We start from the raw sequence: 26,942 nt of genomic DNA, 5'->3' as shown, positions 1-26,942 counted from the left end.
TAAATATAGGTAAAATGTAAAAAGATAGAATAAGTATTTACTATGCAAACATTAATCAAAAGAAAGTTTGTCCTAGGATAAACAAAGACAATTATCTTCAGAGTTAACTACATTGCCAAGGATAAAGACAAATATTATATAATAACTAAAGGCTCGGTGCAGAAATTCATGCACCAGAGGGGTCCCTGGCCGTGGCCTGTGGGATTGGGCCAAAACTGGTTCTCCGATATCCCACAAAGGGTCCCAGATTGCAAGAGGGTGCAGGTGAGGCCGAAGGACCCCACCAGTGTATGATCGAGGTCAGGAGGAATGCAGGAGGTTGGTCAACTGGGGAGGGACTGTGGGAGAGCTCCAAGGCATGTTCAGCCCATCTCCTTCAGTCCCAATCTGCCAGACCTCAGCAGCAAGCTAATCTACTTGTTGGAGTGTCTGCCTCCTGGTGGTTAGTGCATGCCTTAGCATCTCATTAGCATATTATGTTTTGATTGGTTGAACAGATGATTGGGCACAGCATATTAGGCTTTTATTAGATATGATAAAAGGATCAATTCAACATTTGGGATGGAACAATAACAATCTTAAGCAGTATAATACATCTAAAAACAGAGCATCAACATACATGAAACAAAAACTGACAGATTTGAAAGAGAATAAGCATTCATAATTAGGTTTGAACACTTTAACACTCCTCTCTCAGTAATCAATAAAACCAAGTGTCCCTTCGTTCAGTCAGCCATAGTGCAATCACTATGACATGCACTAACCACCAGGGAGCAGATGTTCCGAGAGGGAGGTTAGCTTGCTGCTGAGATCCAGCAGATTGGGACTAAGCAAGACAGGTTGGAGATGCCCTGGAGCTCTCCCATGGTCCTTCCATAGCTGGCCAATCTCCTGTTTCCCTCCCTGGTCCTGATCATGCATTGGTGGGGTCCCTTGGCCTGGTCTGCACCTTCTCACATTCTGGGACCCCTTGGGAGATGTCAGAGAGCTGGTTTTGGCCTGATCCTGCAGGCCTGGCCAAGGATCCCAGTGGTGCAGAATTTGTGCACCAGGCCTCTACTATAGGATAAAAGGATAGATTCAACAAGAAGATGTAACAATTTGAAGTAGTATGATAAATCTAAAAACAGAGCATAAACAAACACAAAATGATTTGAAAGAAAAGAAACATTCATAATTAGAATTGAACACTTTCACACTCTTTTCTCAGTAATCAATAGAACTAGTAGACAGAAAATAAGCAAGGATAAAATAATTTAATAATACATCAATAAGATCTAATTAACATTTTAGAACATTCCACCCAACAAAACAAAATACAGCCTTTTCAAGTGCCCATGGAACATTCATCAATATAAACCATATTTTTATATATATATATATATATATATATATATATATATTATTGATTTTTCACAGAGATGAAGAGAGAGGGATAGAGAGTTAGAAACATCAATGAGAGAGAATCATCCGATCAGCTGCCTCTTGCACACACCCTCCACAGGGCATGTGCCCGCAACCAAGGTACATGCCCTTGCCCAGAATCGAACCCAGGACCTTTCAGTCCACAGGCCGACGCTCAATCCACTGAGCCAAACTGGTCCTGGCAAGATAAACCATATTCTGACTCATAAAACAAACTTTAGCACATGTAAAACATTTAAAATCACACAAAATATGTTTTCAGACCATAATTGAATTCAACAAGAATTGCAACAATCTTAAGTAGTATGATACACCTAAAACAGAGCTTCAACATATACTGATTTTATAACTGCCCCCCATGATGTTAAACTTGTCATATATATTACATTTCACAATCCATTGTTAAATGCTTGTGAATTGCCTATACTCTTTGCCAAAATGGGAAGGACTTACTATCTCTCTTAATTAATTTTTAAGTATTATCTTATTAGGATTATTAAATGTTTGTCATGGGTTGAATTTTTTTTTAATTTATCTTTTTTAAAATATAAATTTCTTCTTAGTTAAATTTTCAGTTTGAACTTTACATAATGACTTTAAAATAAATTATTTTCATAACAATTATCCAAACTTGGATACTCTTTTTACTGTTTTGATCAAATTGACTCATATTCCAAGGTCTAAATAAAAATCAACTCCTCTGAACATATTAAGTCTTTCGCACACATAATAAAATGTTCCTTTTTTATGTGCCTTAAGAAATACTAGTACATACATTTGCACGAGTACTTTTCATAAGCAATTTTATACATCCTTGCCTCTATGCTATATTATGGTTCCCTCAAGGCCAAACATCATGATTTGCTCATCTGTATCATAAAAACAAACAAATAAAACATAGCATATAATACATGCTAAAGAAAAGCTTTTGCTATATCAAAATAAAATATTATGTAAATATTGAGTCACATAAGATGTAGGGCATAATGGTAGGTGTAAGTCTTTCCAAATTCAAACACACTACCTGCTCTTTTGATGTGCAGAGCTGAAGAGTCTTCATGTATGCCTGGTGTTGCTACAGTAAGAATTTATAAAAGTGGGTAAGTTAGATAACTATCATTCCAATTCCTAGGGAAACATTTAATTCAGCTAAACAGGGATTCAGTCAAGGCAAACAGAATTAACAAATGCAAAATTAAGAATTATGTCGTTTCCAGCAATCATCTCAGGAGAACGTTTTAGTGTTAACACCATTATCCACCTCTTGAAAACACGATAGACATGCTTAGCCAGCTTGCACATAATGCAATGCTGAGATATAAAGTCATATATCAGACAAAGGAATCAAGAGTCAACAAAGACCTTTCTAGTTGAAGGCAACACATTCTTCAGTGACATTACAATCATTCTGGTGAGGAAGGCACACACATTCTCTACAATCCAAATTCCTTTGTTAATAATCAGAACAACACATTGTGATCTTATGTCATGACTAGATGTTACGGTGAAGGGCATATCAAAAATCAATACAAATGGAATAACATTCTCAATGTCAAGATTTCTATCCTTAATTTGACTTGTTGTTTCATGTCTACAGATTCAGATTTCTTGCATAGTAAAAGAATGCTTGGCTGAGATCCCATTTTTTAAATATTATATTCAAGAGGAAAGGAATTTATGTGCAGAGTTTTGTAACTACATAGCTATTCACCTACACACCTTATGCTATACTTCGGTGTCCTCAAGACTAGAGATCATGATTTGTTCATCTGTATCATAAAAAATAGCATACAATAACTGCAACTATATAGCTAGTAACCTACACACAGAAAAGTGAAAAATATGCTAACAAGATAAACTGGGTGGGAGGATGGGTAGAAATTAGAGAGAAAAATAAAAAGAGATATTCTCAAGGAAAAAATATGTGATAAAACAAAGAAGCAGAAATCGCATGGCATGTGAAAAAATACTTCAGTATCTAAAAATAAAATAATAGGAACTGTAAATCAAGCATGTCAAACTCAAAGGCTAACATGGGCCAAATAAACAAGGTTTAAGTTTATGTGGGCCACAAAAAACAAAAGCTTCGATTTTCATAGAAACGTAGGTTTATTTCGATATAGAGACATGCTGAATACAAAGGGCTGAAATAAATGAATAATTGTTAACATAAAATAGAACATTTTAATAAAAATTAATATTTTTTCTTAGACATTAACTTACCAGACACTGAATAACTGCACAAATTAATACGTGTAATGCAAATAAACCTATTTTTCTTGTTCTTCAAAAGCGAAATATTTCCTGTTGTGCACACCAAACAAGTCAGTCCAAGACTAATGACGTGGCAATCGGTTGCTAAAATATTCTCTGCTAGTATCAGTGGAGAGAAATGGTGCGCCTGCGCGTAAGGTGTGTAAGGGAAATGAATGCAACACAATTATAGTAATCAGTCAACGAATGTTGTAGTTCAATATTAATAATTATGTATAACAGGATATTGTAAAAATTAAGTTACAAAATTTTTATTAAAATGTTTCTTACATACCATTATATTGGCTGGGCTGCAAAAATATTTGTTGTGGGCCACATGCAGCCCACAGGTCATGAGTTTGACATGCTTGCTGTTAATGAAAAGGTTTGATTCTCAATGTTAAACTTTATAACTTCTGCTTGCTTTTGTGAATCCAACAGTCAGAACAGAACATCTCTGGCGAGAATAGAAAAAGATTGGTTTGCCCAGGAAGGTGCTACTTATCAATTTAAGAAGCAACATAATTTAGTGAATGTGGGATATTTCTAAATCACTGTCAAATCAGAATTTATACACATTTATATTCAATAATAATACATTTCAATGCTTTGCATTTTTATCTGTCAGTTTCTTTTCAGTACCTCAAGGATAAGTGAGAAATATATTGATATTGGACTATAAGGAGCCAGTGAAGAATAACATTCTTTCCTTATGAATATAGTAACAAAGAATCAGTATACTTGCAAAGTTACAACTTTCTATTTTCTTATTGTTGACAGTATTAGATTAGTATTACAGATGTTCCCCCCCCACCCAGCACTGTGCCTGTGCCATCCAGCCCCCACCCCACCTCAGACCTTCCCCACCCTTTTGTTTGTGTCCATGGGTTATACACATATGCATATATGTCCTTTGGTTAATCTCTGTCCCAATTCTCTACTTCAGCTTCTCCCAATAATAAAAAATACAATTCATATCAAGAAGTACATTGTGAAAATTCCTGTAAAATCTTATATTAGTCCGGAAAGGCAAGGTATACCAAAACATCTACTTGGGTTCTATTATTCATACCATTCTATAAAATAATTTGACCCCATCAAAAAAGTCAAAGTATTTCATAAAGCACTCTATTTAATCAAATCAGCAGATACTCCACCCTCTTTTAGCTCTTTTTCTTTTCTTTCTGTTTTTCTAGAAGTCTTTTTTGTTGTTGCTTTTGCCTGTTTTGTTTATAATTGTTATAAAAAAACACACATCATGACTTGTGTGGTAATTTTTTAAAGAAGAAAGAAAGGAAGAAAAATGAAGAGAGAGAGAGAAGAGAGAGAGAGAGAGAGAGAGAGAGAGAGAGAGAGAGAGAGAGAGAGAGAGAGAGAGAGAAGGAGACAAAGAAGAAGAAGAAAGAAGAAGAAGAAGAAGAAGAAGAAGAAGGAGGAGGAGGAGGAGGAGGAGGAGGAGGAGGAGGAGGAGGAGGAGGAGGAGGAGGGAGGGAGGGAGGGAGGGAGGGAGGGAGGGAGGAAGGAAACTCACCAGCATTATGAACTGCACAAATAGAGACATTTTACCTAAATATCTCAGAAAAGTGCTTTACTATCATTAACCCATTATGGCCCTTAGCTGTCTGGGAGGTATGTGGCATATAAGGTAGCACCATTTTATAGATGAGAAACTGAGGCCTAAGGTCATAAGTGACTCATCAGTAACACCAAAAGGAAGCCTATTATATGAATTGTTACCTTCTCTCATCCTATTCTACAATTAGGTACCTAAATGTGTGTTCTGAGAGGATTTACTTTATCCTCCTTCATTAAAGGATAGTTCTATGAGACAGTCTGCCACAGTAGAATGTGTTCTCAATAGAATTCATAACTAGATTCTGGTTCAGTCTCCAACAGCAAAACCTTGAGCAAGTACCACCCTCTCTAAATCAAATAGACACGAAGAGCAACTAAGACAAAGGATATAAAAAATATATATTTTCAAGCCCCCTTCCTCCACATTATTATGCATTATGGAAAGTTGAGGCAGACCCAGAATCCATCAGCTCATACATTTCTCTCTGCTGCTATATGGACTCACTTTCCAATGGCCTTGCCCATTCAGAACCACCTGCCTTTTCACATGCCATAGAAAACTTCAATGTAACAGAGGTGTGGCTAGCATGGCTCACACACTGAAGGAGAGGCCCATGCCACTCACCCACATGGGGTCACTCAGGTCCGAGTCCTGCATGCGAAAACAGTCCATGCTAATCTCAATCTTGTTTGTTGCTCCATTTTCTGATGGTTCATCTACAAAGTTCAAGTCAATGGGCTGAACCGAACATATGGGTCTACCATAAAGAAAAAACAAACAAACAAACAAATATCGTGTGTTAGGAATGGAAAGGAATTAAAGCACACTACCCAGTTGGTAACCATGAGATCTCTCTTCCTCAAAATTGGCAAGCCTCAGTGGTTGGAGCCAGAAACCCTATGTTTGAATCCTAGCTAAACCACTTCGCAGGAAAATAATCACAGGCAATTCAGATCTAAGCTCTGTTTGTAAAACAGGAATTATAAACCCTATCCCCATAAAAAAAATTGCTGGGTTGAACACAGGGAAAAACAAATGTATCAGGGACAGAATATTGTATTACTCTTTCCCATAGGGTCCCTAGTGCTCTGATCTTTCAATTTCTCTTTAATTTATTCATTTATCCAATCTAGATCTTCAGAAAGGAGATAATAACCCTTCTAGCAAGGCATAATTGATCAACAAAATTTAGTGTTTTACTTTCACAGGGAGGTATTAGCATTATAAGAGAAATAAGAATGTCTAAGCTAAAGGAACAGACTTTGGATATCAGAGAGTTATTGGGAAAGTTATTATGGGCAGGAGATTCCTTCTGATCTTCCAAAACCACATCACCTTATAATATTATAATAATGATCTTTCAGTGTTGAAAAATGAATGAATCTCCACTGCATTTTGAACACAGAGATACTACTGGAGAAATAATTTTTTCTAACAATATTAACTGATTTGTATTGGTTCCAGAAATATATCCTACTAATGCAATATTTTGTTCATTTATATTCATTTATTTGTACTAGTTCAAGGATAATAACCCATTTAATAAAAGAGAAACATGCAAATTGACTGTACCTCTGCTATGCCCACAAGCCATGCCCAACAGCTAATCAGAAGCAATTATGCAAATTAACCCAACAAAGATGGTGTTGGCCACAGAGCTGGAGCAAGGAGGAAGCTTGGATTGCCCCCAATGATGAAGGAAGCCAAGCTTCCCACCACTCTAGTCTGCCCTCCGCTCAAGGCTACAAAGTTTCAATTATAGAAGATAAATAAATCCCAGATACTTGCTTTTAGCCTATGCTTGGATCACAGGGGGGTGTGGCTGGCCTGCAAATGAACACAAGCCCCTCACCCAGGCCATCCCATGCCCCATGGGAACCCTCATCCTGATTCTGGACACCCTTCAGGGCAAACCAGCCAGCCCCAACCCATGCACCCGGTCTCTATCCTATCTAATAAAAGACTAATATGCAAATTGACCGTCACTCAAACACACAAGATGGCTGCCCCCATGTGGTCAAAGATAACTGCCCCCATGTGGACACAGGAGGCTGCCACAAGATGGCCAACAGGGGAGGGCAGTTGGGAGGGACCAGGCCTGCAAGGGATCAGTCGCGGGTAATCAAACCTGCAGTAAAGGGCAGTTATGGGGGGAGGGGGGGGGGGAACCAGACCAGTAGGGGAGAGCAGTTAGGGGCAATGAGGCTGGCAAGGAAGGGCAATTAGGGGTGACCAGGTCAGCAGCGGAGGACAGATGGGTGGAACCAGGCCATCAGGGGAGGAAAGTTAGGGGAAATTGGGCTGGCAGGGGAGCAGTTAGGCATCAATCAGGCTGTCAGGGGAGTGATTAGGGAGTGATCAGGCTGGCAGGCAGAAGCGGTTAGGGGCAATCAGGAAGGCAGTCAGGCAAGCAGTTGGGAGCCAGCAGTGCTGGATTGTGAGAGGGATATCTGAGTGCCTGTTTTGGGGTTGATCCCCCAGACTGGAGAGGGTGCAGGCTGGGCTGAGGGACACACACCCCCATTCACGAATTTCATGCACCGGGCCTCTAGTAGTGTGTGTGTGTGTGTGTGTGTGTGTGTCTGTGTGTGTGTGTGTGTGTGTGTGTGTGTGTGTGTGTGTGTGTATTGCTGTTGATTTGATACTTACTGTTCCAGAAAATCCCAGATATGCTGGAAAACCTCTGGACTGAGGAATTCACTTGTCTGTGTGCTCTGAGACATAGTGGATCGATAATAACTTTCTTTCCAAGAGAAATGAGCAGGGGTTTCTACAAACCTTAAAATGACAAAAATGAAACTAGGATTATAGTTTCTGTCTTTATGAATACAAAATATTAAATTAAATAATACTTGATTAAGAAGAAAAATCAAGTGAATATTTAAAATCATGCAGGTTTATAAGTTTACAAGTTGCACAACTGTGTTTTTTCAAGTAGTGTCACAGGTCTCAATTTGCAATAAAGTCAGACAATCATGTCTTCTATCGAAACTCTTCTTAAAAAAAAAAAGAAAGGGAGAAAGAGAGACAGAAACATCAATGATAAGAGAATTGTTGATCAGCTGCCTCCTGCACACCTCACACTAGGGATCAAGTTTGGAACCCGGGCTTGTGCCCTTACCAGGAATCAAACCATAACCTCTTGATTCATAGGTTGATGCTCAACCACTAAACCATGGTGGCCTGGCAAAGCTCTTCTTTTTAACTAAAAATATTTACACCTTCCACTTCTCCTATCCAACATCTATGTTCTGCATATTTCAAAAATAAAATAAACATTCCCTCATTAAGTTTGACAGCAAGACTGACCTATTATTATACCCATTTTATAAATGTCATAACTGATTATCTGTTCATTCAGCCTCCAGCAAGTGAAAAGTAGAATCAGAAAACAGAAACAAGTTCAGAAACTTAAATTTCACCCTCAGCATAATCACCCCTCTCATAACTACCATCTTAGCATCATGCCTGAGGACAATAAACTCAAGTTTCTGGACCTGGACTTTTTTCTTAATCACTAGCTACCTACTTTGATGTGTGTGTGTGTGGGGGTGGTTTGTAATTGGAGTGTGGAATTCTAGTTAGTCTAAAGAATAAGTAAACATCGGAATATGTTATAAATGAATCCTATTTCTGTTTGCTTTATTTGGTTGCTGCATTCTCAAGTTTGCCTTTACGTTAAAAAATAAATAAATAACCTTGATCCCTATACTAGTATATGTGAAGGAAAACATGAGATTTCTTCAGTGATGCTTTTCCAAATCTGTAAGTTATCTGCACAGATCATCTAGTATGTAGTTCATTGTCATTTTCAGTAGGGGAGGGCAGATGGGAGGGACTAATTGTATCCCAGGATGGAATTAGCTAAGTTGTTAATCATTACTTTTATTGTTACAATGAATTAAATAGTACACTAGAATAGTCAATAATTTCAAAATTGCAAATGGATGTTCTAGCCTAGTTACATAATAGAAGATAACAAGATGTTAGGTTTGATCCCAGTAGGTGATTAGAACCCTTGATACTAACAGTGTTCTAATAGATGAATGAAATCACAAAATAAATTTCAGTGATTTGGGGAGTAAAGAGGGGTAAAAACAAAATGTCTTTTTGATATAGTTGAATGAGAAGAACGTTAATTATACTTAGAAAGGTAAAGCCGAAAGAAAGCAGCCAGTAAGGAGAGAGAGAAATTTAAGATATTTGAAAGAAAGGGAATGGCCCAGAAGATGGTCCTGAAAGGAGCAGGAAGAAAAGGGTTAAGAGAATAGGTTTAGATAATAGCCTTGAACTTAAGCCACAAGCCCTTTATGCAAGGATGAAATAAAGAGGACAACATTAAGAGTGGATATAAATGTGTTTACAAATACGGAGGTGAATATATGAATTAGCCAACCCCCTAAGTGCAAATAAACTCTCTATGAATTGTAATGTAAATGGAACCTACAAGCACACCCAAAGACCTAAACACTATGATTGGTAGCCTGACAACCATGTGAGCACTAGAATGTAAACACAGAACACAAAGTAGATTATCAGCAATAATGATACACATAATGTGAGAATTAATACCAAAAAAAGTACAAGATTTTAAGTTGGCAGAAATGTATGCATAATTTCTAAAAAGATTGGTAGCTAATGTAACCTAGATTTAAATAACAAAGATTGTGACTGATTAAAAAACTAAAGGTTAGTGGAAAAAGACAAATTCTAAAGCAAAAGACTAAAATTATCATTGACTGTACAGTCATCAACTATTTCTATTTCTTTCACTATTCCCATATGGAAGTTTTTCTCTTTGCTTACTCTGGCATTCATTTGTTCTACATTTTCCCTCTAGTTTCTCTCTGACTCCAAAAAATAATAATAATAAAATAAAATAATAATAATAAAAATAAAAATTCCTACATTTTGGATGACATTACTAACCAGCTGGAAAACTTTGGACAAGTCTGCCAACTCCAGGAAGTTTAGCTCCTTTACTATGACCTCTGCTCTGTAGAACTCTCCTCCCTACAAAGTATATCCTGGCACCTCATTTGAAATATGGTCTTTTTTTCCTTTAAACTCTCTGCATTTTTAGTTACATCTCATCAATTTTAGTTTATTCTATTTTGGTTGTATAACAACTGATGTACTGTAGAGGATTTTAACTAACTTCAGGACAAAGCTAACATATTTACATTTCTTGCTTGCAGTTTGATAGTTCCTTGAGGTTAGAGAAGAAGGAACATTGGTTTTAAAGTGAGACAGACATGGGTTCAAATTCTAGCCATAATGTGAAGCCATGGTCCAATTACTTATTCTTTTTGTACATTAGTCTTTTTCTTTTTTCAATTTTTTTTTCAATTTTAGAGAGAGATGAAGGAAAATTGATATACAGAAAGAAACATAGATGAGAAATATCATCATTTGACTGCCTCCTGCATGCACCTACTGGCAATCAAGCCAACAACTTGGGCATGTGCTCAGACAGGGAACTGAACCAGTGACCTCCTTGTTCATGGGTCAATGCTCAACCACTGAGCTACACTGTCTGGGCTACATTAGTCTTTTTCAACTATGCTTTCTTTGTAATGTGGTTGAGAAGTTTATTTGAAATAATGTGCCTGGTAGTCAATACATTGGTCCTATTTACATCCATTACTACATAATTTGTATCCAGAAAATACTATTGAACCAATTAAATAGCATATCTGAAAGGACTATTAAAGATGTAAACATGTCACAGAGATAAAGTAATTATATTAAACCTGAATTGGCCTTCATTTCTCTCAAGTTCAGATCATTCTTTCTAATCTATGTTCTTGGACCAAAACAATACTCCCATCATCTCTCACTTTTTTCCTAGACCATCTAGAATTCACCCTATCAGGGAATCAAGTTTCAATGGGGTTTTATTATGAAAGGTGGAATTGGGATTTGGTACAGATCCACAATTTTCATATTGTGTTTCATGAAACCCTAAAGTTTCTATTGCTATTTTATTCACCAGATGTGGCAATATTGATAGACTCCAGACACCTTCCTTCTTAATACCATGAAGTCTGGCTTTTGCTTGTTTTAGGGTTCTGAGCTAGATTTCATTTGAGAAAGGGTTTTGTTAAAAAGAAGAAAAAAAAATCAATGATCTACGTTAGGGGATCTTCCAAGTCTCTTCTTTGCAAACTCAGTTTCTATTCCCATTTTCTGAATAAATATGTAAAACATCATTAGAAGAAAGGGAGGAAAGCTGTGCTACTGGGCAGGAAGAGTGAGATAAATCCTACTGACCTTCCCAGGATTTGCCTTTGGGTGAATCTCAGTATCAATTTACTCAGAGTACAATTGCTCTGTTCAAATTGTTTTGTCAAACCAGTCATACCCAATATAATAGAAAGCCTGAAGTCAATTATTTCAGCTTATTTTTCCAGAGTAACTATCCAACATTATTTGTATTAACTCAGAAAAGAAAAAAAAAATAAATAAAATGAAAACTATTCTTTGTAGAAATGACCGGAAAGCAGAAAGGGTTATCTGCTAACAGTTTGAATCCCCTCTTCCTTTTCCTGCTCTGCCCTAAAAGTCATCACTCAAGTTTCTTACAGGTAAGTTCTTTCAGCACTCCTGAAAAATCTCCAAATCTCTAAAATTTCAGAGTTCAAAAAACCTTAGTTTGTAGTTGGATTTTAGAACTAATAGATCTCAGAGATCATTCAACTTAGTTTTCCTTATTTAAGAGATGAAAATGCTGAAATGTAAAAACAACTGGTTCACTCTAGCTATACTGTCTTCAACATAGATCTTTACTGATAGTCCAATATGAATAGATTTACATATTAGACACTAATTCTCATTATGAATTACCCAACTTGTGGTCTCCTATAGCAGTTTTTAGACTTATCATTTTCTGGATATTTAAAGGCTCCTTACTTCCAATTAGAATACCCAAACTTAAAGTTATTAAGCTAAAAATATACTTAATTCTATACAAAACTCCCTAATACACTTAATAAAACAGCAGTTATTAGTGATGTAGACCAGAAGCTCATTGGCTACTCTTAGATTTAATTATTCAAAGACCCATCTTGACAGTGTCAGTTGTTCTGCTAGAGAGAGAATATGTCACCAGATCTCCATCTGCAGACCTGGTGGGGCCCCTCAGCAACCATGCTCACAGTTGGGAAGAAGGGCTCACACATGAGTCTAAACCTGTGAGGACCCTATAGAATGTCAGTTGGCTGTGCCTTTAGAGTCTGCCTAGACTTGTTCCCTTATTTCATAGGAAAAAGAGTCCCAGACCTGAAAAACTTACCCTAGATCTATTGTTGTGCTGAGTATTGGATAATAAAAGCAGACAAAAATTTTCTGGAATTTTCCAATCCATTAGTTAAACATAATCATTATTATAATTTATTATTATACAATATTAAACTTTTATATTCAAAAGAGGAAATAAATACTTCAAAATGATCACTTCCTAGTTATTTTTTTATTATCTGTTTTTGAAAGCCATTTAAAAATAGAGTAAAATTGGTCAGATTAAAATATATTAAACTGCCAAAACTGGTTTGGCTCAGTGGATTGAAAGGTCCTGAACTGAAAGGTCCCAGATTTGATACCGGTAAAGGGCATGTACCTTGGTTGTGGTTGTGGGCACCTCCCCTGTGGGGGGTGTGCAAGAGGCAGTTGATGGATGATTCTCTCTCATCGATGTTTCTAACTCTCTATCCCTCTCTCTTCCCGTCTGTAAAAAATCAATAATATATATATATATATATATATATATATATATATATATATATATATATTAAACTTCTGTCTGTAAATTTCATTCAATGTAAGATTTATGTGCAAAGGACTCAACAATATATTAGCATTTGTTATGTGAAAGAATATCTGGGGAATTTAGTGATGAATGAAACATGTTGCTTTTCTGAAATTTTTTTCAGAAATTTATTCCTAGCAACAAAAACACCTTCAATGTTTGTCTGAATTTTACCTTTTGTCATAACACTTTGCATTCCAACTCTTAGTTTCTCAATGGACTGTGACTTCCTTAAGGTCAAGAAAGCCAGCATAGGCTGTTCATTTTCATGTGTGCTCTATTTGCCTGGTGAGTGGCAGGAAAGTACTGCCATTGACTGTGACAAGATTTCGTTTCATTGGGCCTGCTTTTCCAGTTTACATATGACAATTTTTAGGCTCAGAGAGAATAAGGAAGTTGTTTAATGTCACTCAACTAGTAAATGATAGAGCTGGGATTTAAGGTTAAGAATGCATGACTTCAAAACTTATACTTTATTAAATTACACATATGACTTCTAATTTTCTTGCATCATAAAACTTGAGCAATATGAAGTTTTCATAATTGAAATACATTTTTTCTGTAAAAAGACAAAATATCTCACTAATTCTGTTGTATTGCAATATTTATTCTTTGCCCTCAATATAAGCATGAGAAAGCTAGTACTGATCATTGAATGATATTACAGAATATCTGAGCTTCCTGCAAATTCTCAATGTTGCCATAAGTAGCTGATTCTCAAATGTAGTTTTAGACAAAGCAGCTGAAATCACTATTGCTTTCCAATGAGATTAGAGCAATCAAACACTTTTGGAATGTCCTCAATTCTCAGAAAAAAAGTGGTTCAAAACTCTAAACATGGCTTCTCCTCCTTCTGTCTGTTCACCAATACTTTTCTTCCTCCCTCCCTTCTTCTTTCCCTCCCTCCCTTCCTCCCTCCCTCTCTCCTTCCCTTCCTTCCTTCCTTCCTTTCTTCCTTCCTTCCTTCTTCTCCAATCTATCAATCCATCACATTACTGCTTAAGCCTGTATGACCAACCTCTCTGGATCTCCCCAGAACAAGTCTTTTTGTTGGCCTAAGGAGCATTCTAAAACACATAAATCCTTTTATATTTTTAATTCAGAAACATTCCCACACATTCAGTTTACTCTGTGATTATTATAACCATTATCATTATTAACTAGCATGCTTAGTTTTTAAGGATGCCAAAGAGCACCTTGATGCCTTTTAGTAAATTGCCTCCTTATTGCACCCAACACTGCCCGAGAGCCCTAGAGGAGAAAATTTATTAATATGCTTGAGATAAATCTTCCTCCAGAACAACTTTCCTTTGTAGATGAAATTTTTTTTCTTTTAAACTTCATGATGAAAATGACAAGTTTATTCACCCCAAAGTCAAACCCATATGCCAGCTTCTTGGCAAACAAAACTTAAAAAGGTACAATATACTTAGGAGATAACTTATGCCTTATAATTTTCAATTTGCCATAATTTGGACAACAAAGTTTCATAACCAAATAATTTTTGTATAATTTTATTGAAATGATAAACTGAATTGTTAAGAAAATATATTTATCTTTCAACATCCATTTCTCTTCCATTATACCATATTCGTTGACTTTTCTTTCATTTTCAGTTGCCTTTTCTCTTTCCACTATGACCTATCTTAAGATCTTATTGCCTACAACTTACTATATCCATAATCCTTTACTGTGCAAATCAAACCCAAATTTCTCTCATCAAAGTTCTGTACATCTAGTATCAACCCATACGTTTTTAATTCTGAGGGAGCAACCTTTTTCTCTCCCACATATCAAATCTTCTAAGTCTTATATTTTGTGCCACACCATTCTATTCTAACCAATTACTGCCTTAGTATACTAAACATGCAAATTGACTAAAGGGAGGAAATATAGTTTATATAATAAGAAATCACAACTTTTAGAGGTTTTTTTTTTCAGAGTGAGATCTGATATATATCGTACTAAAAAAAAAAAATAGTACCTAGCAATGATGTCTTATATTTAATCAATAGAGCATAATATTTATTAAGCAACACATTTGTAGACATCATTGTGAATAAAACCAGGGGGGGGGGGGGAAGAGACAAGGCCTTCCACCTCCAATTCATTTTCTATGTATTTCTTCTATACATTTACTAGAGGCCTGGTCCACAAATTTGTGCACCAGTGGGGTTACTCAGCCTGACCTATAAGATCAAGCCAAATCCAGCTCCCCAACATCCCCTGAGGGGTCCTGGATTATTAGAGGGCATTGGGCAGACTGAGGGAACCACCAGTGCACCACTGGGGCCTGGGAGGGATGCAGGAGTTTGACCAGCTGGGAGGGACCGTAGGAGAGCTCCAGGGCATGTCCAGCCCATCTCACTCAGTTCTTATCGGTTGGATAACAGCAGCAAGCTAACCTACTGGTCAGAGCATCTGCCCCCTGATGGTCAGTTATAGCAAGCAGTTGAGTGGCCTTAGCATATTATTAGCACATTATGCTTTGATTGGTTGAACAGACAACTGGACACTTAGCATATTAGGCTTTTAATATATAGGACTAGTGGCCTGGTGCACAAAATTTTTGCCTTGGGGGAAGAGAGGGAGGATCCCTCAGCCCAGCCTGCATCGCCTCCAATCAGGGACCCCTTAGACATTGATAAGGCTGAAACAGGCAATTGGACATCCCTCTCACAATCTGGGACTGCTGGGTCCTAACTGCTCTCCTGCCTGTCTGCCTGATCACCCCTAACTACCTCTGCCTGCCTGATTGCCCCTAACTGCCTTCCCCCACAGGCCTGATATCACCCCTACATGCCCTCCCCTGCAGGCCTGGTCAACCTCAACAGCCCTTCCCTGCTGGCTTGATCTCACCCCCAACTGTCCTGCCCTGCCAGCCTGATCTTGCCCCCAACTGCCTCTGCCTCTGCCTAGGCCCCCACACCATGGCTTTGTCCAGAAGGAAGTCAGATGTCTGGAAGATGGCCAGTCCACCTGATATAATTAGCAATTACCCTTTTATTAATATAGATTATATAGGATAGGATTGCTTAAATGGAGGAGGGAGCTTTTTTCAGCAGGAGGAGATGCTCTTGGCAGACAAAAATACATTATCCCTATATCTGGACTGATAGCCAACCATATACACTATATTGCCAAACCAGTCATTAAAAAATTGAACCACTTTCTTACACCTACACCAAACAGCTGTTGCCCTTAAAACCCATCCTCAGCCCCCTTAGGTTCTGCCTTTGCAGTACACTCAAATTAGGTTCTGATTGGTCGGTTTCCATGCCAGTCAGCATCTCCTGGCCTATCTCCAGGCCTAATCAGAGAGGTGGGGCTAATCAGCAGCTCCTGTGGATGCTATCAAGGCCTGGGGGGAAAGAGAGGCATGGCTGCTGGTGAGGCCCAAAGAGAGAGAGAGAGAGAGAGGCAAGAGATGATCAACAGCTATCTTGGAGGCTACAGATTAGACCCTACTTTTCTCTCCAGGCCCTCTCTAGGCCTGACCTGCAGCCCCCTCGGCTGTCAGTGCTGGGTTGCAGCAACCACAGTGGTGGTAGTCAGTGCTGGGTCATCGCTGGGTCACCATGGTGACCCAGCACTGACTACAGGACTGACTTCCAGGGTTCAGTCATCCATTTGGTCATTTTGGATGTTACAAACCCTGGCTCTTTATATATATAGATTATCTCACTTATGATATAGATTATATCACTTACCTGAAAATGTATTGTATCTTTACTTATCTATTAGCAGTTTCTGCCATTAGAATGTAAACTCAATTTGAGCAGACTATCTTGTTCACTGTTGCATTTTCAAGACCTAGAGTACCACCTGGACTTACTCCATAGTGCTTGTGAATAAAGAATGAGAGCATGGCCCAGCTAATGTGGCTCAGTGGTTGAATGCTAACTTATGAACCAGGAGGTCAAGATGTGATTCCAGATCAAGGCACATGCCAAGGTTTTCAGGCTGGATCCCCAGAAGAGGACAAACAGGAGGCAGCTGGTTAATGGTTTTCTCTCATCATTGATTTTTTTTTTTTCTCTCTCTCTCTCTCTCTCTTCTGCTCTGAAATAATACAAATATATATATTTTTAAAAAGAATAAGAGCATGTGAGATTTCGTTGGCTGGAATCTTTCTGTGTGTTTTTAACTGTATCCCTCTCCTATCCTTCAAAATAATTCCTAACACTTCAGTGTTAGTTATTCCTATCACTTTAACATCAGTTCCACTTAAGAGATGTGAGGAAATTATAACTATGAATGATTAAAAAACTTTTACCTTTAGCCACTTAAAGACAAAACTTTATATGAATAAATCTTCAAATTCCTATAAATAACAAAATTCCTAACCTATAATGGGGCGTTCATAAACTTGTTGAATGAAGGAATAAATGGCCTTAGTTCACAAAAAATATACAGGTTGGATTGATCCCAAATCTTTATTTTTCCTGATAGATCACAATGAATTTTGTGAAGAGGATACTTTGCAAATAACCAGAGTTATTAAGAGTTTACATAGCACACAATATTCCTGGCTTAAAAAGACAGCAAAGTATGCCTTATTTTCAGAATTATCTACATTCCAATAAAAACAAAAATATAATGCTATTTAAAGATTATATATATATATATATATATATTCAAAATGACATATTTCCTACAGTTTTGGTAGATAAGTTTTGTTATTACAACCTAGAGGTCTAATGCACAAAATTTATGTAAGAATAGGCCTTTCTTCTCTCAGTTCTGACACCAGCTTCTCTCGCAGTCCCAGCTTAGTCTGGGAGGTCATCCAGAAGGATATCCAAAGGACATCAGGTCTAATTAGCATATTATGTTTTATTATTATAGATTAAGATAATTTTCATTTTTTTGACCAGGATCACTTCTTGTCTTATAATACAGTTTCTTATTTACAGTTTCTTCTGAAGTGGTTGGTTCTTAAGGAAAAGAAGCTCATTTTTTTCAGTTTCTGGTCTTTGTCACTTCATAGTCTAGCACAGCATGCTACCTGGCACCAATTTGTTGTCAAGTAAATGCTGGAAGGAAATGTCTTGAAAATAGAGTAGAAACAATAATGCCAACATCTATAGCAGAAACAAGTTAATATTTCATTGCATCTGTGAACAAGGTACTCTCCACTTGTCTAATTTTCATAAGTTCCTATGATGTCCATACCAATATGATCCCATTTTACAGATAAAAAAACTCAAGCCTAGGGGAAATTTACTTCCTCAATGTCACATGGCTACTTGCTGGATGGTGACTCTGGAGTCTTTAGGATTTGGCTTCAGAGTTTCTTGTTATTTAAAAAAAAATCAATTACTTTGGGCAAGTTATTCAGCCTCTGTAAGCCTTAATTTCCAGTTCTGTCACAGTGAAAAAGAGTATATAGTAAGTAGCTCACATGAAGAGGGAAGAGCTTGCATCCTTAACAAAGAAGCTTACTCCACTTGCCTGGCAAGAGACAGGAGCTGTCACGCTTTAAAGTTCAACAGAATCACCTGGACCACATTTGGAAAAGAGTCCCTGTTTTTCCCTCTAAGAGGTTCTATATCAAATTATCTGGAGTGAGCCCCATGAATTGCCACTTTAAAGAAATGCATTTGGAAACACATGGCGTTAGGATTCACCTAACTTTGCTACCTTTAGAGTTTTTATCAAAAATAGAGCACCTTGGTAAATATGAGTTTTTCCAAATATGCATCTTCAAATAGGCAAGGTGTTACCACAGTCTTGTCCACTAATGTTTCTTTTGGTCACTTGAGGAAAACAGTATGGTATAATTAATTACACTTAATATGATATAATACACAGCACATGGTAGGAATTGTTTTAAACACTTTATGGATATTAACTCATTTTATGCACCCCACAACCTATGATAAAGTTAGACACAGATAGTGTTAAGTAATTTCTACAAACCTCGGTGGCTGGCTCCAGAGCCTGTGTTCTCATTCAAGAACAGAGGTCAGAGCCCTGGCTTGCAGGTGATCTTGGGCAAGTCTCTGTCCCTTTTTGGGATTCAAGTTTATTCTCTCTGAGGTGAGGGAGCTGACTCTGATGATCTCTAAATCTCTCTGGCCCAAAGAATCTATCACTCATTTTATAGACTTTTGGGCTTGCTACCTGATGGACTAAAGCCCTAGAATTGCTGACATAAGACACACTATACTCCCTCTTCTAGAACTGCCCCATTATTATTTTTTTCTTTATCTGCCAGTTCAAAAAACATCCTTCTGAGTTATCTGTCCTTTGCCATTTCTTCTCAATGAGGAAACCAACTGTAGTTCAGCCTGGAGACTGAGATTGAGTCTTCACAGATTTCCTGCTGTCTTTGTTTAATTAGACTTCCGGAATGCCTCCACCTGAGGCTGTTTGAATCTCATTACTCTCCCAAAAAAGCCCACAGCTTCTAGCCCCTCCTTTCCTGCAGTGCTCTTGAACAGTGGCACTCATCTGACCTAATCCATCCTCAAGAACATCCCTCCAAACTGTTCTTCTTACCTCTTCCAATGTCTGCTATTGTCTAGTTCCAGGCTTCCTGTAGTCTCCTATTTCCCAAACCTGGCTATACATTAGAATACCTGGGATGTTTAAAATACAGAGCCCCAGGCACTTCCCCAAACCAATAAAATAAGAATTTTAAAAACTGGAATATGGGCAGGAGTATTATTTCAAAAAGTAGATGTTTTGTGAGAGTTTCTAATGTGTGGCATAATTAAAAACATTGTTGTCTAGCTCTTTGATTCTCAATTGGGAAAAATAAGCAAATCAGAATCATCTGGGTAGCTGGTTCCTCCTTACTCTCAGGGAGGGAAGTTTGGGCATGTGAAACAAACAAGGAGATACCTTCCAAGTGATTTGGAGAAACCTCTCTATGAAGCAAAGTTCTAGCTAAACCTAAGCAAGATGGATGACTATAACCTCCTATCACTCATTAGCAGCACAACCTAATACTTATGGTAACCTGCACCAAGTTCTTAATTCTAATCATGAAGAGCAGAGAGAAGGCACTTCATATGTTCTTCTTTTTTTTTTCTTCTTCTTCTTCTTCTTCTTCTTCTTCTTCTTCTTCTTCTTCTTCTTCTTCTTCTTCTTCTTCTTCCTCTTCTTCTTCTTTTTTTTTTTTTTTGTCTGAACTAACTGGCTGGAAGACTTTGGGGGAATCCCCTTTTCAAGACTTCACTTTCCTCTATGTGTGAAAGAAGGTTATCGGATTACTAGATAATCACTAAGCTTCCTTCCTAATTTATTATTCTACTATTTTAAGACTTCAAATGTATTGTTCCTCAAGTATTACACAACCAGGCCCAGTTCTTTCTGCATTCAGCTGCCACCAAATAATACATTTAGGTGTACCTCTTTCAGACCCCTGGTGAAGATTGCCCATTGTAAGCCAATTCCAGGTCTGCAAAAACTGTATCAAACTATTTCACCATACCAAGATCTATTGCAGATCAAACTTCAGTTTAGGCCATTGAATCTCCACAAAGAACTTCTCTGTTAGCATCCTCTTATAACAACCCCATCTGATAGCAAACACCTGCATTTCTGAGCTTCCCACTTCTTGAAGGAAGGCTGCCTTTCTGAACACAGCTCAGAGAACTGAACCGTGTTTATAGACAGGCCCTGTGCTCTCACCGAGCAATCCAGGGATGCTCAGGATGTGGTTATAGTGTGGTTGCAGTGTGGCCCTAGGACTTTTTTTTTGCTTGCTTGCTTTATCTTAATGTGAGATGGTTGAGTATATCAGCAAGTCCTGCTTGATAGCTGTGTAGAAATGCAGTGGTAGCCCTTCTCTGCCAGCTTCCAGTCCTTTAACTTAGGAGATACAATATCTAAAGGTGTTAGAGAGAAAATGACCACTCAGGCCATTTATGATTTGTTCTAGGTACTTTGAGTAAATGTGTGTGTATTTTAAACATAATTAAAATATACTTAAGCTAATAATGATAATAAAAATAAGAAAGGCAATTTTGATAGGATAAAAAATTAAAATCATGTGTTTTATCTTTCTCTGGTGGCCTAGATTCTTCCTTTTTGTCCTCATTCTTCTGATTTTGAATCTAAAAATGGAGCCTATTTTTGTGTCAAATATACCCAATAAACTTTTAAATCAGAGGTGAAAAGAAAAAATAAAACTTTGTGTGTTTAACTTACTAGGGGAGGGGGATTTGGTGGAGAATAAGTCAATAGAGTATAATGTGTGTGAAAACAGAAGAGAAGAGTAAAAACGAAAAACATGTTACACAGACTTATGCATTGGGTCTTCTATAATATCGTTTAGAGACAAAAGAACAAATGGGACTTCTCCACAGCCCTGGATAGTGTAGCTCAGTTAGTTGGAATGTTGTCCATATACCAAGAAAGTGGCAGGTTCAATTCCTGGTTGGGCACATATGGGAGACAACTGTTCTCTCTTTCAGAGCAGAAGGGAGAGGGAGAGAAAGATAGAAATATCAATGATGAGAGCGGATCATTGATTGGCTCCCTCCTGCACTCTTCCTACTAGGAATTGAATCCACAATCTGGGCATGTGCCCTGACCATGAGTAAGCCATCTAAACCTAAGTTTCCTCATTTAAAGAACATATATCTAATGCATTATGTTTCTGTAAAAGAAAGTGTCTAGTTAGTTCCTGATAGGTACTCAATAAGAGGTAGGAAGTGGTTATAACCATTGTAAATTGTGGTCTAGAGTTAAATCCTCAGACCTCTGGGAATGATGAGGCATCGAGTTACAATGGGAGGAGCATGTTTCCGTTCCTGGGAGCCTCAGTATTTCAGGAGCCTTAGAGTCAATTCTTAGACAATTTTATGGTCTCTTGATTTTTTTTAACAAAAGAAAAACAAATGAATCAAATCACTGCTCAGAAATCTATACAGTAATAAATCTTTACTATTCCACACTAAGATTCATTGTGGTTTATGTATAGTACCCAAATTCTTTGCATGGCTAGGTGCTCTAATTTTCATCATCAGATTTATGTACCATGGTGACTAGACACAAAACCACCATAGGGATGGTCTCAGACACAGTACTTTGACCTTATTAAGGGTAGAAAGTAATTTACCACCAGTAGTAGTATGAAATTGCAGCAATTGTTGCTGACATGTACACATCATGTACATTAGGTCTTTATGTTGCTCAAGGCAAATCCCGGAAAGTAGCTCATTCATAGAGAGACATGGTATATCCTTCCTGATAACTTCTAGCTGACCAGATCATACCCTTCCTAATCCATGTTTTAGAGTAAAAGTTATGCAGTGAAAAACAAATACCACAATCTCAAAACAAATGCTACAATCAAACTTTATTTTTCATTCCCACAAAATTCCCACAAGGATATTTCCTTTCAGGCAGCTCTCCTGAGTAGCTTTCCTACAACTGGTGACTCAGAGATCTAGAATTCTTCCACCTATTGGCCAGGCTGTCCTCTAGGGCTCCAAAACTGCCTCTGGGTCCTCTCTCTCCAGCCTATAAGGGAAGAGAGGAGGAGATGGGAGGGGAGAGAAAGAGATGGAGAGGGAAAAGAGTGTATGTTAACCTTAGGAAGTCTGTAAGTAGCATATAGCACTCCTGTCTGTAGTGCAATGTTTAGAAACGAGCTACATGGTCACATCAAACTTAAAGTGAAGTTGAAAAATTCAGTGAACTGTGCCCAAAAGAAAAATAAAATGGTTTGATGAATACTCACCAAAAATTACTTTTGGGAATTTTTTTTTTTTCTATTTTGTTTGGGTTTGCAGACAGCAGTTAAAAAATATCTTCTATGTTCTGGTCTTGTAGTTCAGTTTGTTAGAGAGTTGTCCTGATATGCCAAGATTTCAGGGCACATACAAGAATCAACCACTGAATGCGTAAATAATTGAACAACAAATTGATCTCTCTCTCTTTCTCTCTCTCTCTCTCTCTCTCTCTCTCTCTCTCTCTCTCTCTCTCTCTCTCTCTCTCTCCTTCTCTAAAGCAAATAGATTTTTAAAATGCCCTTTATGCAAGTGTGTGTGTGCAAGCACAGGCGTATGTGTAAAATTGACTCTTTAATTCCCAGAAGCATGCTGCATGAAATTTTGGTATTTTTTACCCTTTCATACACCCTCCTAAGAAATCAGAGACTTCTCTCTCTCACTCAAGCATATGGTTTTTGTTTTGTTTTTTATTGATTTTGGGGGAATAAAAGAGATAGGGGAGAGGAGAGAGAGAGAGAGAGAGAGAGAGAGAGAGAGAGAGAGAGAGAGAGAGAGAGAGAGAGAGAGACACTTGACCACCAACCCAGCCAGGACCAGAGATGTCTCGATTTTGAGAGTTGAGTACTTTGAAGTGTAAGGATGATCTCCAATGTAAGAAAGTCTATTAGAGTCTGTGGTAAATACCAATGGGAGAGAAAATCTTAAAAGAGAGATCTTTGAGACCCTGCAGAAATTACTGGAACTCAAGTGGAAAGAAACTTTTCAGGATTTCCAGGCACTTGACCACAAATGCATATCTTATCAAGCCTCTGCCACAACAGGATTTTTTTTTTTCCTGTACTTATCCTTTGAATGTTGATATCTCTGCATTTTTTTCCTGATAAAATCTGAGGCTTGGCAATAAGTTTGTACTATCACAAGGGACCAGAGCTGAGACCTAATCTCTCTGCATATATCTCTGCAAACTTTCAGAACAAGCAGAGCACCAGGGATAGGAAAGAACACTGGGAACATGATCACCTTTCAAAATGTCATAGTAGGAAAGGAATGACTCTGGAACTTGAAGGAAGAACACTTAAGAATTTAATGAGGCTTTTCCACATTCCAATGTTTGAAGGTCTTGTGCTATCCTATCTCTCTCTCTCTCTCTCTTTCTCTCTCTCTCTCTCTCTCTCTCTCTCTCTCTCTCTCTCTCTCTCTCACACACACACACACACACACACACACACACACACAATTCAGTTTACATGGTATCTTTAATTTGCTTATGGGTAACACTAATATAGCACTATTATCAATGAAAAGTATTTATAAACTGTAGAGTTAGACATCCAAGTTTACCCAAATTGCATTTAGGTTTCAGATGTGGTAAGCAAAAATGGGAACTATTAAAAACATACTTTGAAAAGAATGAAGACCAGGCTTTAACCACTCTTTCCACAGTGGACAAGAACTTTTCACTGGATCAAATATTTCCTAGTAGGTGATTTTGAATGTCTCTTTAAATACTTAGAAATTGATTTGTACTTAATATATTTTATTAACATTTTATTCATATAATATACAATTATAAATGTTATGAAATGATCAACTGAAATTATGAAACGGGATATACAGTTTTTTTCTAAGAAATATACATCTCATATACTAGAAATTTATTAATTGGCTCAGCAAATTAGTTCTAGTTGTGAATTTGTAATTTAATTGTTCAACAGTGGTATTTATAGGAGAGTATTTAAACAAAATATTGTACTATTTTTGTTAATCCTCACATGAGGATACTTTTCCATTGATTTTTAGTGAGTGGAAGTAAGGGAGACAGGGGGAGAAAAGAGAGAGAGAGAGAGAGAGAGAGAGAGAGAGAGAGAGAGAGAGAGAGAGAGAGAGAGATGGATGTCAGAGAGACACATGGATTGATTGCCTCCACAGGTGCCCCAAATGGGCCCCTGGATGGAACCTACAAAACAGGAATGTGCCTTTAACTGGGAATTGAACCCAAGATCGTTTGGGATGTGGTTCGACGCTCTAACCATTGAGAGATGCTGACCAGGGCTATTTTTGTTGTTTATTCCAGTGCTTTTAAAATTCAAGGAAGGAATAAATAAGGAATATATGAAGCTTGCCTCTGATTAGTCCATTGGGAGCAGAGCACATTTAGGACTGCACCCTACTGGTTGGGGATAAGATAATCTTGTTTCTTGTGTTCTTTTTTAAAATATATTTTTATTGACTTCAGAGAGGATTGAAGTGAGAGAGATAGAAACATCAATGATGAAAAAGAATCATTGATAGGCTGCTTTCTTCATACTCCACACTGGGGATCAAGCCCACAACTCAGGCATGTGCCCTGATCAGGAGTGGAATTGTGACCCCCTGGTTCATAGGTCAATGCTCAAATGCTCAACCACTGAGCCATGACGACTGGGAAAGATAACCTTGTTTCAAGTGAAGGAGACTCACCTCAGGCAATGAGCTATTTATCCAATTATTCAAAGACTAAATGAAATTATCAAAGGCTAGTCTTCTGTCCTGGTCAAAGCCAGATGCTCATGTGTACATTGTTTACTCAAGTGCTGAAAGCCAAGCTCTTCCTCACTTGTTAAAACAAGGTTGTAGTATGTTCATTCAGCAAACATTTACTGAGTACCTATTACTTGCCATACAGTGTGTTAAGTGCCAAAATTACAGAGAATAAATCAAATGCTGTAAGATCCCACAAAAGGAATGGAGATGGAGTGGCCATCAAACCCATATTAAGAGCTGGGTTTGTGCATTTCAGTATATATCAATATATATCTGACTCTTAAGCCAAATAATTAAGAACTCCAATCCTGACCTATGTCCTTATGATATGGCGATCAGATGAATGCTCAGGTAAAGATAGCTCTTTCTTAGAGCTATATTATGTAGCAATAAAGAAGCCCTTGGGGTTCCATAGTTCATACATAGACCTGGCAAACACATCACATCTCAGATATCTTCAGTGGCTCCCAATCTAGTTTGAAGTCCAAACTCAATGCCATGGCTTTGAAGATGCATAAAGATCTCTCCTTAATATCACCTAAAAATAAAATATAATTCATATCTTAGTCTTAATTTCTAAAATAACTCTTGCATTTGATGGCCTTTCTGCTCAGTCTGTGAATTAAAAAAAAATACCTTTTTACAAGTTGTTTACTAATCAACAACCTAGTTAATCTTTAAATCTCTCCTCAAATATAATTATTCAGAAATGTTTCTTATCCATTCTGAGTCAAAATAAATCTGTCTTCCCTCATGCTTCCATGGCAAATTGCTAGCTCTTTCTGAATTGTACCTGTGCACCATTTAGTTGCTCACATGTATATCTGTTTTCATTCCTTGTCACTGGAGATAGGGGTAATGTATTACTGTATCTCAATATACACCACTGTGCCTACTATACTACTTGTGCAAGTATGTGCTCAATAAAAGCACATTAACTTGAATTGCTCTGTGTTTTCCTTGTCTGGATTGGGAACTGAAACACTCCAGAAGAAAGCAGACTCAAGTTTTGCCCAAGATCTAGCTACTACTTTCTTCCTGGGAGGCCCACAGACCACCTTCACTTTGATCCTTCATATTTTCAGTCTTTCTCTGTCTGCTCACCAACATCCAGACCAATAGCCTCCTATTACAGAAGCTCTCTCAATCCACCTGTCCCCCTCCTATTCTTTACTGAAGCCTGAGGTGCACAAATTCAAATGCATGTAAGTACAAAGACTATAATGTAAATGCAAGAATCGAGCTGTTGTAATAATATAGAGATGGCCCAACTGGAGACAATATGCCCACATGAAGTCAACCAGGTTATTATTTTTTTAACTTCCAGAGAAATAATACTGTTTGTTTATAATACAATTATAATGCTACCACTTCAACACAAGGCAACACATCATTCTGATAATCTAGTAAACTTCATTTAATATATCTTTATATATTTATTCACAAGAAGTGTCTCCATTTATCTATTCTTCAAGGCCTGGAGCCAATGTTTCTTTCTCCTTGAAACTTCTCCAATCCCTGCAGGTTGAATTAGTATTTCCACCCCTCCCCCACACACATCAAAAAGCTTTTGTCACACTAGTCCTATTAGCATACATTAATTAGCCTTTTCTTACTTATATTATCATCCCATACTTCACTCAGCACAGGGTCTTGCACATAAATTTTC

At 37.6% G+C, this 26,942-nt stretch overlaps 1 protein-coding gene across 1 annotated transcript in view; it reads right to left on the bottom strand.

The window, feature by feature from the left end:
* The window catches only part of TP63 (tumor protein p63), a 131,879-nt gene extending 123,887 nt beyond the window's left edge, over nucleotides 1-7,992 (bottom strand). Inside the window, exons 1-2 of the mRNA XM_084872583.1 lie at nucleotides 7,904-7,992; nucleotides 5,879-6,011 (exon numbers count right to left, since the gene is read on the bottom strand). Of these exons, the coding sequence (XP_084728709.1) occupies nucleotides 5,879-6,011; nucleotides 7,904-7,977 (207 nt within the window). The 5' untranslated portion in view covers nucleotides 7,978-7,992. The remainder of the gene's footprint in view (nucleotides 1-5,878; nucleotides 6,012-7,903) is intronic.
* Between the last annotated feature and the right edge of the window lie 18,950 nt (nucleotides 7,993-26,942).

This window comes from Pipistrellus hanaki (assembly GCF_964339955.1).
Source record: "Pipistrellus hanaki genome assembly, chromosome: 2".
NCBI lineage: Eukaryota > Metazoa > Chordata > Mammalia > Chiroptera > Vespertilionidae > Pipistrellus > Pipistrellus hanaki.
The sequence above is the reverse complement of the archived record's forward strand: the minus strand, read 5'-3'. Positions and strand labels throughout refer to the sequence as shown.